Source organism: Periplaneta americana, chromosome 6 (genome assembly GCF_040183065.1).
Source record: "Periplaneta americana isolate PAMFEO1 chromosome 6, P.americana_PAMFEO1_priV1, whole genome shotgun sequence".
Taxonomy (NCBI): Eukaryota; Metazoa; Arthropoda; class Insecta; order Blattodea; family Blattidae; genus Periplaneta; species Periplaneta americana.
The window spans coordinates 56,416,734-56,435,216 of NC_091122.1; the positions used below are offsets into that span (position 1 = coordinate 56,416,734).

At 34.0% G+C, this 18,483-nt stretch overlaps 1 protein-coding gene across 5 annotated transcripts in view; it reads right to left on the minus strand.

Annotated features, from left to right (window-relative positions):
- The window catches only part of LOC138701339 (protein qui-1), a 1,858,863-nt gene that overhangs the window by 179,851 nt on the left and 1,660,529 nt on the right, over window positions 1-18,483 (minus strand). For all 5 annotated transcript variants that reach the window (XM_069828122.1, XM_069828123.1, XM_069828119.1 and 2 more), the window contains 2 exons: window positions 7,009-7,172; window positions 3,217-3,377 (listed from right to left, as the gene is read on the minus strand). In XM_069828122.1, the coding sequence (XP_069684223.1) occupies window positions 3,217-3,377; window positions 7,009-7,172 (325 nt within the window). The remainder of the gene's footprint in view (window positions 1-3,216; window positions 3,378-7,008; window positions 7,173-18,483) is intronic.

The window sequence follows — 18,483 nt, forward strand, 5'->3', positions numbered from 1 at the left end:
CACTGTTGTGTCATGGCGGTGTGTTCTGCTTTAGTTCTGCTGTGTTGTTTGTAATGAGCACAACGTAAAAACAATATGTTAATGGCTTATGAGCGAACATGTCAACGGACCAGTTATTACTACTGGTTCAAGAAATAAATTGTTTATGCGCTCTTTTCTTTGAACGAGATGACAGTACGGAAATTTCGCAAAATCTTGCTAGCATAGCACAGACAACAACTTGTACAGCCGCCATAATAGCCATCGATCCTTCCAGCAGTTTTGTTTCTATTTCGCTGCGTGACGTCATTGTTGTCCACCGGTCCGGTGAGATTCGGAATACGCTGCTTGTGGATGGCATCCCACATCTCATTGCGGGTGTAGCGTAGACTAGCCTCCTATGGCGCAGCCTGGGCAACAACTGTGTCGTTAAACTGATCTACACTACTGGTTTCATATGGGTCAATGACAAAAAGTCAAGTACCCGCCATTAGTAAAAAGAAAGTAAAACATTACAGCAGGTACTCGAAACGTTTATCAGAACAGAATTGAGTTTTAAGACAATTATCTACAGATTGAAGAAACCAGTTACAAGAATGATGAAGGATCGGTGAAGCGGAGAAAAATTCTCTTCGACACCAGGACTCCAACCCGGGTTTTCAGCTTCACCGATCCTTCATCATATGATAACGCAGAAGGAACAGCACCTTGGAATACTACGTTCCAAAATAAGTGTTGTTCTGATCTTGTACGAAATACTTGCTGTTACAAAATACTCGTTTGACTTCGGAACTACATTATGACAACGCCTGTTCCACAGAACGGAACATGTTTGGCACTATTGGAAGCAGTGGCGCCAACTTTTGAAAATACTGGGTGGGCTCAAATATTTGAGGTATAAGTTGAACTATAATCAGGGGCTTTTTTCTCTGTGTGAGTGCATGGTATAGTAAGGTGTGTTACGTTGTTACTTGCAGGGGGAACTACATAAAAATTATAAGAAATCGTATGTTGGTTATAAATAAGCTTAGTATTTCAACTACGTCTAAGCTGGAATACAGTTGCCTACTCTCATACTGTACCTGACGTCACAGCCCAGGGATACGTCCCGTCTGATACAACATGAACCGCATCTTACTCTCGCTCACTCTAGTTTGTGTTGAAGCCGGAACGCGGTCATAGTGAGTGCTTTAAACCATTGAAATGTAAAAGTCGTATTATTTACTTAACGTAACATTTGTATTTGTGACGAGGTAAAATGCCGAAGAGAAAAAGTTCGAAGTATGAAAGGCCGGAGGACTTAATTCAAGAGTTCGGAGCCAATAATAATTTACATTACATGTAATCTGTGCAAAGTAGATATAAATGTTACAAGAAAACAGTGCATTGAAAGACACTGCAATACAAAAAGGCATAGAAATATGGTTGTACGTAACTCAAAACAAGCAGTACCATCAAACTCAGAGAGAGTACGATAAGAAATCCATGTTTTGCAGGGATCTATGTGCCATGATGGTCAATGCCAATATACCGCTTAATAAATTGAACAATAAACACTTTAGAGAATTTCTAGAATAGCACTTTGTACCCATACTTTATGAAGAAAAAATGTTTGTCACGCAGGTAGGTCCTGGCCAACTTCGGGCTGTTGCGCCGTTAGATTATAAAGTCAGTAGTTGCTCTACTTTTATTTCAGGTTGGATGTACTCTACGAACATGCAGTAAGAACATGTTTGTCTGTCTCTTTCTCTGCTGCATCACCTGGGTTCCACCTACTATATAGACTATTTACCCGCAACTTGAGTCTTTTGGTAGCTTAGTTATAAATATCGGTACGTTATAGGCCTATCTAAATTTAAGAATACCCTGGAAATTCTGTTTGGGCTCTCCTCTTCGTACTCCAAAATTATATAGGCTTCACACGAAGCAACACGAGGACAACACCTATTGCATCCATAACGACATATTTTATACAGGGACATCGTTTGATTTTTACCGACATTTTTAATATTAAACTGGCTATATCTTTGGATTAAAGGTCTAGAACCGGAAACACCGCTTTCTCCCCCCTTCCAAAACTGGAGTTCGATGATGCTGGCATAAAATACAAATCACTTTACTAAGTATAAGAGGGAAGAAAAGTAGTTCATCCATTTATGTAAACTAGGAAATATCGCAATTTTGAGTTTGATCATTTTCATCAGGTTTTTGTTTAATCAAACCACTGTACTGTATTAACACATAGTGTTTTTACTCACGAATTGAGCTATCCATTCGGACGTATTAATTATGCAGTGTATATTTTACTGTTACAGCACATTAGCGTACAATATAGAGAATGAAATTAAATTGAAAAATAATCATAATATGGATATTTAAACACATTTTTTAAAATGGTGGCCCTTCAGTTCGATACAGGCTTCAGTTCTTTTGTGCATATTATCGCACTATAGACTATTGTACCTAATTCCAATTACCAATTTCGTCCTTCGTACGAGTAACTCATGTTGAAATAATTCTGTACGTAGTCTATAAAAGAGTACCTTACGTACTGTAAATTTAATTTTCATTTCTGCCCGATCCGAAAAGATAAAATTAGGCCTACTCAGAAATGCTATCTACTGTCCGTCCAAGTGGTTTTGTCGCAGGGTCGTAGAAAGGGGGGGATCACGTGACAGTTAATTACTTAACGCGGTCCTTTTATTTAAGTTAATTTAAACAGTTGTATAATATTACGTAGACGTCCAATTCCTAATAGAAATTAATGTTTTCAGAAAAGAGCTAAGACAGCCCAGCTACTAGACTTTACAGAGGGGCGAACAGAAGCAGGTGGGAGAAACCGGGACGTAGGCAAACGGACGACAGTACCTGTGCGAAAATGTGATTCAATATTGAAAGATCTTTCGTCACTGGAAAACGCGCACATATTTCTGGAACGTACTACACTCACTAACTCAGTACTGCATACGCGGCCTTGGTTCTGTGTGGAGAACGGTTGGAAGTTTACTAGTAGAGGGGGTGGGAGTGAAGTACATTCAAAAACTCAGGTACAATAAAAATTGAATTAAAATAAAATGGTGTCCCTGTATAATTACGGGTTTCTCTGAAGTAAACTACAATGTACGCTTATTTAAGCAGTATGGCATACCTCACTCTCATTATATTTTGATTACATAGATCTGATTGATCTCTGAAGCGAGCTGTAGTATGTGTTAGATCAGAAATGTATGAACTTACCCAGAGCGTGACTGAACTGCCTCTCGACGGCGGAATAGGTGAGATGTCGGAACTTGGTGGGCACTGCCCTCGTCTCATTGGCTGCAAGCTCGCGCGAAGCACCCTGGATTACTTCTTGCAGTTCTTGACACTGCGCCCGCCATTCCTCTGTTCGCACATCACTACAACAATCAATAGAAATATGAACTTTAACGTGAGTATCAATTAATGTAACCTCTGTTATATAAATATTTAATTATGGAATAAATATAGTGGAACTCTCAAGACAGCCTTAGTTTTATACGATGAAAGAGTGATGGAACGGAGAAAAATTCTCTCCGGCACCGGGATTTGAACCCGGGTTTTCAGCTCTACGTGCTGATGCTTTATCCACTAAGCCACACCGGATACCCATCCCGGTGTCGGACAGAATCGTCTTAGTTTAAGTTCCAACTCTTGAGTTCCCTCTAGTGGCCGCCCTCTGCACTACGTCATAGATGTCTATGAACGTAGGACTGAAGTCCACACATGTGCTGAAGTACACTCGTTATGAGTGACTAATTGGCCGGGATCCGACGGAATAACCGCCGTCTTAAATCACGAAGTGATTTACGCATATCATATAGAGGGAACCCAAGAGTTGGAACTTAAACTGAGATGATTCTGTCCGACACCGAGATGGGTATCCGGTGTGGCTTAGTGGATAAAGCATCAACACGTAGAGCTGAAAACCCGGGTTCAAATCCCGGTGTCGGAGAGAATTTTTCTCCGTTCCATCACTCTTTCATCGTATGATGACGCAGAATATCTGCATGGAAATATCATATGTACTTCGGTACATTAAAATGACCAGGAGTGTGTATATGTTTGTAGCAAGATAAACTATCACTATCATTTTCGCTCTTAGTTGTCTAGCGTTTACGTATCTTTCCCAAATACATTATGAGGATTTATATGTACACACTTTCAATGAAAGCAAACAAGATTATTGCAAATTAACGCCTAAGATATAACCCTTCAATAAGCAGCACACTATCAGACAGAGCGTACATAGAAATCATTATTATTATTATTATTATTATTATTATTATTATTATTATTATTATTATTATTATTATTATTATTATTAAACTCAAACTTTTGCTATTTCCTTCTCACGTAAAACAAGCTCCCAAAAATTCAATTATTCTCTTAATAATGTCATAGTTATTAGTAAAGATAGTATTAGTGATCTTGGTGTGTTACTTGATTCTATTCGTATTTCCATGATCATGTGCAATATATTTAAACCCATTCATTAAAAATGCTTGGGAGTATCGTGATTTAAAAAAAATGCATTAGAATTGTATGTCAATCAAACTATCTTGAACATTGTCGACCACTTTTCAAACAATCACAGATATTAACTTTCATAAATTTATATATACGACCTATAATCTTTTCGCTGTAAGAACAATCCTAATGTAAACAATAGCACGTGACTGAAGTGAGGCTTCATTGGCCGCTGTTTGGCGGCATAGAGTCTCAGTACGTGTTCCCGCCTACTGTTGTACTTTCTGTTTCATGTTAAACATTTCCCGTTACTCATCAAGCAGGCCTAACCTCACTACTATGCATTCGTTTGCTTAGGATATATTTAGGCTTACTTTATAATTACTGTAATTAAATTATTTTAAATTTAGGTATAAGGTCAATCGCTGCCGAACAAAGGAGTTATTCCTTCCAATCGGAGTCGTCAGAACTATCGTCGGCAGGATTTATGACGAGACGGTCCACAACAGCGTCAGTTATCTCTTCCAGCTGGAACATGCGGTCTGATTGACTTGCTCTGAATAGATAACGTTGGATTCAACTCACTTAACTTATTATATACATTTAAGACTGTTTTTCTCCGCTTTTGAGAGGGTTTCCACGCCAGCTTGTGACAAGAACAGACTACCTCGGTATTACTGTTGATATTCATCCGCGTTCATAGTACATAACAAAATATAAAAGTAGCTTTTCTTTTACATAGTGAAGTTATATGTTTCATCATATTTAACAACTAGAATTCAATTTTTTATTTTCAAATAATACAAGATTATGGTTTCCAGATACGAACTATATTTTCCTGCGTTATGTGAGTGTGAGTGTTTCGACTGGGAGCCAATCACTGATATGACGGAAACTTGCTTATATTTACATTAGGATTTTTCTTACAGTGAAAACAGTATAGTCCTTTACACTCGACAAAATATAGACAATTACTCATTAGTAGCCAATATACATGATCATGAAATTAGAAATATTGAACAAAATTAATATTCCATACTGTAGATTACATAAAACTAGTACAAATTTTTCTGTCATGGGGATGAAATTATATAATAAACTTCCCAGTCAATGTTATAAGTTATCAACCAATAGTTTCAAAACTAGATTTTATAATATTGACTTTGAATTAATCCTTTCTACGCTGTAGGTGAGTTTCTTAACATAAATTCATATGAAATTGTATTTTAATAAATAAAGTTATTTACATTTAGTTACAAATATTACATTAAGAGTGAAGTGTTTTCATTAATGTTTAGAGTTTCAAAATGTTTTGTGTTATCATTCTAATTAAATTTTATTGTTTTCAATTATATGCGTTTTTTCAAATGTATTTTTTTCCCTTCTGTATTGTGAGGAAGCCTATCACTGTATGTTTAATGGCTTAATATATTGAATTGAATTAAGTTGAATTGAATAATATTAGAGATCTTGGTATCTTACTTGATTCTAAATTATAATATTTCTATGATCATGTGCAATATATTTATACCCATTCATTAAGAATATTTGGTCTAATTAGATCTATAATTTATTCTTTTTCTACTCCTGTGTGTTTATTAATTTTATGTTATACATTGGTCAGATCCAAGCTTGAATATGCATCTGTTGTACGGAACTCCATTACTTCCACTGACTCAGCTAAGCTGGAGAATATTCAAAGAAAATTTATTTCCCTGTGTTCCTATAGATTTTTACCTAACTCCATTATTATAAATATGAGGTTAACTGCAAATATTTTAATTGCTGTAGTTTATTTGTCTGACGTCAAGATCTTGATTATTTATTTTTTTGTAAAGTCTTTAAGAGTGATATTGATTGTGAATCTTTCCTAAGCAATATCAGTCTTCGTATTCCTGCTAAGGGTTTAAGATTTCATAAAATGTTTTACAATAGAAATTCTAAATCTCTCTCCGGTCTGCAGATGTATAAAATATGCTAATTTGCATGGATCTAACTTGGATTCATTTAATGTTTAGTATATACTTTTGGAGTTTTATATCAATTTAATTTATGTCTTTTGTTTAAATATGTGTTATAATATTATTCTCGTTATCTTTTATTTAATTTTGTAGTTTGTTCATTTATATGATTCCATCCTTTCCTTTTTGAATTACAATTACTTTTTATTGTCATTATTTTATGTATTTTAGTCATCCATTTTATTCCGTCCATTCAATATCATTACTGTCGTTAAATATAATTATTGTCTTTATGAGTAATAATTATTTTATGCACTTTTACTATGATTTTATCATTATTAATTTTGTCATACTGTAATTATGCTTGTGCTGAACTATTATTGTCCTCTGGCTGTTGTACAGCACAATAAACAACAGTAAATAAATAAAATAATTATTACTATTATTATAACTAATTTATTACAGTCTCAAATTCAAAAGTAGGAGACTGATATTTTACTTAGTTTCGAATGAATGTATCCAGTTATAAATTAGAACAATTAAAATTGAGCTAGACAAATACCTATAAAAGTCGTATTACCTGGGCTGTCTCAAGACATAGTTCGTGTCGTCTCTGCTGTACCACGTATCCAACAAATCAGCTTTTAGTCCCAGGTCACGTGATGTGGAGTATAGAGCCTCATATTGTTCCAGTTCTAGTTTATCCGGCAGAGTGCAGGGAAGGTACTTGTTTCCAACCAAACACTGTAACAGTCAAATTGACAACACTTACTTAAGTAAATTACATAATTTCGCTCTAAACTTTAGTATTTTTCACTTATAATAATACTATATAACTTTTTCAATTGTAACGAAGGAGAATATGAAAGACAGTTTGTTCTACGAATCTAATAAGACATTCTCAAGAAAATTGGTTTTAAGATTTGAAGAAAATCTTATGCAAATTCCATTGATTGTAAGCAATCTGAACCTTCTGGCACAGAATCGTTCTCGTTGGTCTAATTTATATAGGGTAAAGGTTGGTAATATTGTGATACTAATAATATTATGATAGTACTTTTTGAGAATTTTTTACAATTTTACTGAGCGAGAGAAAGACCAGTTTTGTGCAGAAACGTGTCTATGAAAATTCCCTTAACACGTTGACGCAAAAAACCGATCTTCCTCTCGTCCAGTATAATTGTAAAAAATTCTAAAAAAAACTATCATAATATTATTAGTATCACAATATTACCAACCTTTACCTTAGTGCTTATAATTAATTAGTTCCGGGATTCGAGGGTTGAAAGTCAGCCGATGATAATATACTTTTAAGGACGGTAAATATCCGTAGAATGTCTTGTTCGAAAGTAAAGTTGAAGGCCCGCGCCGTAGATTTATGTCAATTAAAAGAGCTTGACCCTGTATGGTAGGTGCACAGATAAATGCATACGCCATTTCTCGTCTATGTCAAAATATTAGGTCATGTGAATGATCTAACTGTGCGAAATCACTAAATATAATCTATTCCACATCATATCATTACGATACTGTACTCCAACCAGGAGAAAGTCTCAGGGGAATGAGACGCAGCGGGGTAATGCTGTGAATGAATGTTGACGTCATAAGATGTCATGAGGTCACACACGTGGGTACACGCATCTCCATTGGCTAACTCTCAAAGCACAAACGATAACACTGATACACACATGCTTATACTACCTTAGTTACAAAATTAGATCACGGTTAATCTCCTGGTCTTTTAATACCTCCATACAGGAAATAACATACGCAGGAGAGCGCATGTCTTTAAACTGACGTTATAACGGTAATATTATCTATCTACTTCGCTCCAACAGATGACGCAATAGTAAGCACATTCCTTTCACGGTTAATCTGCTGGTTGGAGAACAGTCCAGAATACATAATCATTAACCAAAGTTTCACGTTGAAATGTATTTCACCAAAATAAAAATATATATTTGTTAATGATTAACAAATAATAGAATAGAATGTAATTAATTGATGAACTAGTGCACTTACTCGTATTAAATATGTAATATTTGTCCGGCTTACAGCTGTTTCAGTGCTTCACGCACCATCATCAGAGCAAGATTCAAAATGGAGAATAGAACGTTTAGAATGTTTTATTTTCGCTGGCAGAGTTAAGGCCATAAGGCCTTCTCTTCCACTCAACCAGTCTTAATCAATACAATACATATTTAAATTACGAATATTTACACTACATTATTTTAAAAGATTCTTCATCAATATTCTTCAGTTAAGTTTTAACGACTAGTAAGTTACATGTTTATTTAAATGTAGATAAACCTATAAGATAAAGTAATAACATAATTCATGAGATAATTTAATTCAATCAATTGTAATTAAGCTGAGATAGCTAGTAAAATGATGAGAATTAATTTAATATACTGTAAGCTTACTAGAACTATGTTATAGGGAGAAAAAATATAAATCACCATAACAGAGAATTCTGTAGGACCAAAAAGAAAAAATACATATGTTAGTGCTATGAAAAATTATATTCGAAAAGTAAAAGCAAACCGACAATTACGAGAATTGCATAAAAACCTATCAATAGAAGCTGGAATAAAACATTTTAAAAGTATGACTACGCCTTGAGAAAATGATCATAAGTTGAAAAAATATTTTAGGAACAACTGGAAGGAAAGAGTAGCGTGAAGAAACCAACATTGAGCTACTTTGTAAAGATGAATTGTGGAAGAGAAGTTGAGAATATATTTTGGAAGAAGTAGAAGGAAAAGAGAGCGCGAAACGACCGAGAGTGAGCTAGATGGATGAAGTGAAAGTGAAGAAATAGTAACTGAGCACAACAGCTGATGCTCAACATTTTCTCCGAAAAGTTAGAGTGAAAGTGAAAGTTGGGGACTGAGGTGATGTATATTTTCTATGACAAGTGAAAGTAAAAAGATACTGACCGAGCTAAAAATACGGTGCATGAAATTTTCTTCCAGAGGTCAAATGAAAATATGACGAAGTAAAGCAACTAGAAGACTAATGCTGTCAAAGGACCATAGTAAGAGAGGCTAATACTTAGAAGTTAGTTTTAGAGAACCCGAAGGTTTATTGCCACCCTCACATAAGCCCGCCATCGGTCCCTATCCTGAGAAAGATTAATCCAGTCCCTAAAATTATATCCCACCTTCCTCAAATCAATTTTAATATTAGCCTCCCAACTACGTCTTGGCCTCCCCAAAGGTATTTTTCCCTCAGGTATCCCAAATAACACACTGTGTGCATTTCTGAATTTACCCATACGTACTACATGCCCTGCCCATCTCAAACATCTGGATTTAATGCTCCTAATTATGTTAGGCGTTACGTAGATGACCGGAGATAATGGAGAGACTACAAGTGAATAAAATGGATTTAGTGCTAGTGCAAGTTTATATGCCAGACAGCGGATTAGCAGACGAGGAAATGGAAGAAAGCTATGATAAGATAGAAGAGATAGTTGAGGAGGAGGAGAAGGGAGCATGCGTAATCCTAATGGACGACTGGAATGCAGTTGTAGGAGAAGGACAAGATGGAAGAACAGTTGGAAAATATGGATTGGGAAGAAGAAATGACAGAGGAGAATATTTGGTGAATTTCTGTGAAAGAAATACAATGATTGTTAGAAATACATTATTCCAACAACATAAACGAAGATGGTATACATGGACATGCCTAAGGGACGAAAGGAGATATCAGATAGATTATATATTGGTAGAGGAAAGATTCTGAAATTGGTTAGAAAGTGCAAAGACTCTACCCGGGGTGGATATTAACTCAGATCATGTCCTGCTGATAGGCGAAGTAGATATTCGTCTGAAGAAGATAAGAGGAAGACAGGTGACGAAGAAATTGAACATGGAAAAACTGAAGAACAAAGAGGACAGAAGAAAATTTCAGGCAAATTTTCAAGAGAAAGCCGCTACATTAGAATCCACACCTGAGAATAGTAATGAGTACTGGATTCATTTAAAAAGTTGTATACAGGAAACAGTAGAAGAAAAAATACGATACACAGGAGGTGTGAGAATTAAGAAACCTTGGGTCCCAGGGAAAATGTTAGAGAAGATGGAGGAGAGGAGAAATTGGAACAACATCAACACAGAAGAAGGTAGAAGAAACTGAAGGAAACTTAACAACGAACTAAGAAGAGAAACTGATAAAGCAAATGAAGACTGGATGAAAGAGAAATGTAAAGAAATAGAGGATCTAGAGAAAAAGGAAGATATGATTTAATGTACCTCGAAGTAAAATGTTTGGACTTCACAAATAAGAACAGGAAATCCATGTGGTTGATAGAGGACGAAATCGGAAATGAAATAACAGACAGACAAGGAATACTAAACAGATGGAAGAAATGTGTAGAAGAGTTAAATGAGACAAGAGATCGTCCAGATGATTTAGCTATAGAAGACGAAGAAGCCGTATCAAAAGACGAAAAATGATTTTCTATTTTAAGGGAAGAATTTGAACTAGCGCTTAGGGTAATGAAGAATGGGAAAGCAACAGGAGTTGATCGAATCCCCATTGAATTAGTGAAATGCTTATGTGAAGACAAGAAGGAAATTCTAACATTATGCAACAAAATATATGAGAAAGACCTATTCACTTAATTACGTATTTGTTTATTTATTTACTTAAGTACTTATGTATTTATATACAGTCAACTCCGGATATAGTGAACCTCTGCGGACTTCCATATTTCGTTCACTATATTCGAGGTTCACTCTATCCGAAGTGTCTCTCCCCTAACCTTAAATGACAGAAATGAATATGTGAACAAGAAAATAAAATATTTCAATTCTGTGGAATGGATTACATTGTACCTGTTATTCACAGTTGATTTACTTAAACTATACTGTCGACCCACGTCCGCTTGCGAAAGACCACGTTCAATGTCACTTATAATTTTCGCCTTATCTTCCAAAGAAAACACTTTACGCTTCGACATTTTATACAGTACATTCACTATTGGAACGCTGGGTCAGGTAGAAATGACAAACGCTGTTATGGCGTGACTGCGTACTCAGCCTTGGAATTTCCCGTGTCACTTCATGGAAACTGGGAAAGGGTTGATGAAGTTTGAAAGCCATCGAAATATTACTTTCATTTATGCTCTGGACATAATGTCCGGCCCTTTTTAATAAAAGAAGGAAATTTCATTTTCCGTTGTTTCGATGCTATCAGTCATAATGGAAATGTTTCTGAGAACAAAAGGCAACCCTTTGACGGCGGAGGATTAGAAATAACAGTAGAATAGTGTGCCTGAGAACAGAATGCAGTAAAATAACCCAATAAAATAAAAATAAAACAATGCAATGTCGTCACGGGTTGCCTGGATTTACAGTAGAGCTCATTGTCTAGGAATCACTAATCCTACCTTTGTCCTTTGACTAAAGGAGTAAGAAACTTAGAATGTTATTCTCAACACATTCTTTCAATTTTATATAAGAAGGTCTAACTTCAGATAATAATTTATTAGGATACCAGGTTCACTATAACCGAAGCGAGGGTTCACTATAAACGGAAATTTTAATTTACTTTTTAATGTATGCGGGTCGGGACCAACGATTTAGGTTCACTATAGCCGAATGTTCTCTATAACAGAGTTCAATATATCCAAAGTTGACTGTATTTATGTATTTATTTGTTTGTTTTTTTTTATTTTTTACTAATTTATTTTATATATGTACTTTTACTTATTTATTTATTTACTATTGTATTTTAGAGATCGGTACATTCTAGGAAATAAAATTAATTAACATTAACGTTTCAGAACCAATTTTTTATTAATTAACAACTCTTAAATACCCATTCGCGTATGATCAATGTTTTCCCGTTCTTAATATTCCTCGACTTTCATGCTCTACCGCTTACTGATTGCAGGGGACTTACTCCGCGTGTTATATCTAAGTAAGTGAACATTGACTTTCTCTTATTTCGAGATTCAAATGTTTATAGAAGGCGTGTTTGTTTGAGGGGAATAATATTTTGCGAGGAAGGAGATGTGTTATTAAGGATTCAATATATGCTGGAAACGAAAAAACGACGTAAAGTACGTTAAGTTGTTATTCCAGGAACACCTCAATTGTAACAGAATATATAGAATTAAGTTAAACTTTATTTATTCTACATTATTAACTAAGTTTTTGAAAACAGTTCTGGAGAAATGTCGTGGTACAATATGCAAGTGTGTACTACTCTTGCAAGACAATGCACTCGCTCACAAGTCTATTACACTATTCAACAAATTTCAACTTTTTTCCATAACATTGATAAAATAGGCTGATCTTAACTAATTTGCATGCGCTGAACACGAAAATGATAGTGAAAAGTTCGTAACACGTCACGTTTTTGTGTTATAGATACTTACTTGATACATAGAAGAATCAGGATTTTTGACCTATTCAAAATTACTTTGTTTTCATTTTTTGTGCGAAAAGTTCCAAGGGCAACTTAGATATGATAAAACTGATGCATCAATAACTGACCACCTATTAAGACTTATAAAAACCACTCTTCATGCAATAAAATAGAGAAAGATAAAAAAAAATACCTTCATTTTTTCTCTTGTGAGAACTGGAATCTTTTCTTTTTAAAAACTAGCAATAATTGCCCATCAACGCTGGATCCCAACTTCTTGATACCGTTGTTCCATTGTAGCAATGTCTTGGTGAAATCGCTCTCCCTGCTCATCACTTACAGTCCCTAAGTTCTCAGGAAAGAAGTCCAAATGTGAATGTAAGAAGTGGATCTTCAGTGACATACTGCAGGCTATTTTTTTTTGTAGTTCCTTAGTAACGTCTCTATTAATTGGAGATAATTTTCTGCCTTGCGATTCTCTAATAACCCTTTGATGCAAAAGATTTCCATGCTGGTAATTCCTTGGGCTAAATCTTTTCTCAAAAATACTGTCCTTCAAAAGTTTTCCAATTTGTGAACCTACAAATATGCCTTATTTTAATTTAGCACCACTGATTTAAGGGAACAGAGTCTTTAAGTATTAAAAGGCTTCTCCACTCTTATCTAGAGCTTTCACGGAATTTTTCATTAGTCCTAGTTTTATATGCAGTGGAGGAAGAAGCACTTTTTCATGTTGCACTAGCGGAGGATATTTAATATTATGCTCACCAGGAATATAACCTGGTCTGATAGGCCAGTTCTTCTCCACATAATGTTGTGCTGTTGCTCGACTGCCTCACAAACATAAAAATCAACGTAACTTAGTAAACTTTCCTTGTAATCCAAGCAACAAAGCTATTACTTTCAAATCCCTACAAATTGCCCGGCGATGTTCATTACAATTTGCTGCATTCAATATTAGTGATATGTTTTCATAAGTTTGTTTCACAGTGACTGAATGAGCCACTGATGGAAGGTTCTGTATTGCCATTGTGCATTAAAACTGCTTTTAAGCTTAGTTTTTATGAATCGACGAACAGTCCCCATTCTTCTGGATTATATTCAATATCTAATTTCGTCCATAAGCCCGTTCACATTTTTGCAAGCACAAACAGTATTTTCCATTACAAAATAACTAGTCAGTTTATCGTTTCGTTTTCTGAACACGGACATCTTGATATCTTTTGCTAATAAGTCCCATTTTTGTAATTTGGAGCCTAATAGTTCAGCGTGTTGCTTGGAAAGACCTGAATCCCTAACTAGATCATTACGTTCTGCCTGTCGTATCAGATGTGGTGTTCTATGATGTTCAAGAATGTGGACGGCATCAGCTGAAGTTGAAGGGCAGTCTGAAGATTCTGATAGTTCGTGTTCCTCTGGAATGATATAATCTTCCCCATTGGGTGGAGGGATAGGGATAGGAAGTTCAGGAGAATGTGGCACGATTCTTATGGCTGGTGGGAGATTAGGACACAAAATTTTATCTTTAGTTTTCCTTGAAAACCCCTCTATTTTGGTAATGCAGAAGTAACAATCTTCCATAAGACTGGTAGCCTGTCGCAAAATCATTGGAATAGCAAAATTTTCTTCTTCTTCTTTCTTGGCCCTACAGCTCATTGTGAACCTTGGCCTCTTCCACGATTTTCCGCCAGTTGTCTCGATCCTGCGAAATTGCTTTCCAATTCCTATATCCCATCTTACATATGTCTTCCTCAACTCCATCCAGCCATCTTATTCTTGGTCATCCACGGCTTCTTCGGCCCCCAGGATTTCCATTTAATATCCTTTTAGGAATTTCTACGTCATTCATCCGTGCCACATGCCCAGCCCACCTTAATCTTGCTGCTTTTACCATTCTTCTAATAGGCGGATCTTTATAGATAGAATACAACTCATTATTATATCGCCTCCTCCATCTTCCTCTCTCGAATACTGGGCCAATTATTTTGCGGAGTATCTTCCTCTCAAAGACATCCGAATTTCCAGCGTCCTTTTTTGTTAGGGACCACGTCTCAGCAGCATATGCTAGTACAGGTCTTATAAGTGTTTTATAGATAGTTATCTTTGTGGTACGAGATAAAATTCTTGAACAAAGTAATTTTCTTAAGGCGAAGTAAGCTCTATTGGCAGCCATTAACCTCTGCTTTATTTCATATGAAATATCATTAGAATGAGTAACTGGGAATAGCAAAATACATCTTGTTATTTCCCCTCCGCAACCACTCTGTTAACTTCACGTAACATGTTATACAACACACGTGTGGTGCCCAATTTTTGTCTTGTTCATCCACTTTACAGCCAAAATACAAGTAATATGTCTTTTTTACATTGCCTGTAATTGATCGATGTTGCGATTTCAAAGTTAATTCCCCATAAACAAAGCAGAAACTATTTGAAAATTTTTTTACATGAACGACTACTGCGATCCATTTAACACTATTACAGAATAACTAGTACCGCTCACAACACTTCCACAATCAGAACTAATCACTAAATTGTTCATTTCTTGTCTAACGATACAACAGCGATCGTATTTCCCCTTTTCCCGCTTAATCAGTTATAGCCAGATGTGACCTACCCTCCGCGCAGCTACATAATAAGGGTAATAAAACAATAAACCATCGCTAAGGGTAACACTCATTTAACCCACAAAAGTGAACATATGTTTCAAATGGTACCTTAAAAGAACGGATATGATATATAATTGTGTAAAGATCTACGTTAAAGGAAAGAACCTCTTTCAACGTACCTAGATTTAAAAAACAATTTTATACGATTCACTAACTAAAAATATAAGCTTCTGAAAAAATGTGACGTGTAGGCACTTTTTCAATGCCATATTCGTAATCAGGACATACAAATTACATAAAAATAGTTATTCTTGTCCATGTTATGAAAACCTTGTTGAGTAGTGTTATTAATTTGAAGAAAGTTGATGAATTTTGCTTTGAATTAATTTACCATATCCCATATTCGCCAGATTTAGCTCCCTCAAACTATGACCTATTTTCAAATCTAAAATGAAATACATTGAAGGTGAAAAAGATTTCATCCTACTGTGGAAGAATGGTCTATAGAGCAAGATAAAGAATTTATTTAAAGGCTTAGAATTGTGTTGTGACCATTGTGATAAGAGTACAGAATTAAAAGATAATTACTTTGAACATATAAAATAGCTTTGAGATAGACTAAATTTTTTCACGTTAGGCAAAAGAATTTATGAATACTGCAGCGTACTATTTAATATATAATGAGATCTTAAACTCTCAAATAACAGTTAGCACCAATGAGCTGGTTAGAATCTACGCTTTTGTAGTTCTTATAGGCAACAGTTCATACGTAAAATACAAAAAAAGTCTCGAGCACTTACATGGTATGGTTTATTTTCTTTATATCAGCCATGTAGAACTTAGTAAACGTTTCAATTATTTTAATACAATACATGCCAAATAATTCCAGCAACTGTATCCATTTTATTTGTTGATGCTGAACAAACGTTATTACTTTAGAGTCTAATACGAAACTCCCTTATCTACGAGAGGAACTATTTCCAGTGGCTGAGCAAGTTGGAGCGAGAACAATGTAGAATACAACAGACAAACAACGCCGTAAATTTGAAAACACTGGAATTATATTAGATACACTTGTTTAACAGGAATTTATTTGTCTACAGGGAGGAAGAAAATACCCAGAGATAATAAAATAGATTCTTCACCCAGTTTGTTACGAGAACTAGAACAAATACAGACTGCGAACCATCTATACGATATATAAAAAATCAGAGGCGTTTCACTCCTTTCACAGTTTTTCTATATTAGTCTAAAAATTATCATTTACAAATTTATCTTTCTTAGTTCCTGTGTTATCATCATTCTCTACTGCACTGGTAGCTAAATACTATAACATTGAAAACAGCAATATTACTTAAAGTGAAGTGGTAATGACTATATTGAATAAAATAAGCTTCAATAATACAATTTGAAATAATATTAGTTAAAATGAAGTAGATATAATTATATTATTTGGTATAAGTTGTAGTAATATAACTTGAAACAGTATTAGTTAAAATGAAGTCGATATGATTATATTGAATAGTATAAGTTATAGTAATATAACTTGAAATAATATTAATTAAAATGAAGTATATATGATAATACTGAATAGTATAAGTTGTAATAGTATAATATCAAATAATATTAGTTAAAATGAAGTACATTTATGGTAATAGTATAAGTTGTAATAATATAACTTGAAATAGAAGTAGTTAAAATGAAGTAGATACGATTATGGTAATAGTATAAGTTGTAACAGAACTTGAATTAGTATTAGATAAATGAAGTAGATAAGATTATGGTAATAGTATTAGTTGTAGCAATATAACTTGAAATAATATGAGTTAAAATGAAGTAGATAAGATTATGGTAATAGTATTAGTTGTAGCAATATAACTTGAAATAGTATGAGTTAAAATGAAGCAGATAAGATTATGGCAATAGGATTAGTTGTAGTAATATAACTTGAAATAGTATTAGTTAAAATGAAGTAGATACGATTATGGTAATAATATAAGTTGTAGTAATATAACTTGAGTTAGTATGAGTTAAAATGAAGTAGACACGATTATGGTAATAGTGTAACTTGTAGTAATAGAACTTAAATTAGTATTAGTTAAAATGAAGTAGATAAGATTATGGTAATAGCATAAGTTGTAGTAATAGGACTTGAATTATTATTAGTTAAAATGAAGTAGATATGATTATGGTAATAGTATAATTTGTAGTAATAGAACTTGACACAGTGTTAGTTAAAATGAAGTAGATATGATTATGGTAATAATATAAGTTGTAGTAATATAACTTGAGTTAGTATGAGTTAAAATGAAGTAGACACGATTATGGTAATAGTGTAACTTGTAGTAATAGAACTTAAATTAGTATTAGTTAAAATGAAGTAGATAAGATTATGGTGATAGCATAAGTTGTAGTAATAGGACTTGAATTATTATTAGTTAAAATGAAGTAGATATGATTATGGTAATAGTATAATTTGTAGTAATAGAACTTGACACAGTGTTAGTTAAAATGAAGTAGATATGATTATGGTAATAGCATAATTTGTAGTAATGGAACTTGAAATAGCATTAGTTAAAATGAAGTAGATATGATTATGGTAATTGTATGATTTGTAGTAATAGAGCTTGAAATAGTATTAGTTAAAATGAAGTAGATATGATTATGGTAATTGTATAATTTGTAGTAATAGAGCTTGAAATAGTATTAGTTAGAATGAAGTGGATAAGATTATGGTAATAGTATAATTTGTAGTAATACTACTTGAAATATTATTTGTCTAGTTAAAATGAAGTAGATGTGTACCGGTATATGGTAATAGTACTATAATTTGTAGTAATATAACTTGAAATAGTATGCCTATTAGTTAAAATGAAATAGATATAATTATGGTAATAGTATAATGTGTAGTAATACAACTTGAATTAGTATTAGTTAGAATGAAGTAGATATGATTATGGTAATAGTATAAGTTGTAGTAATATAACTTGAATTAGTATTAGTTAGAATGAAGTAGATATGATTATGGTAATAGTATAAGTTGTAGTAATATAACTTGAATTAGTATT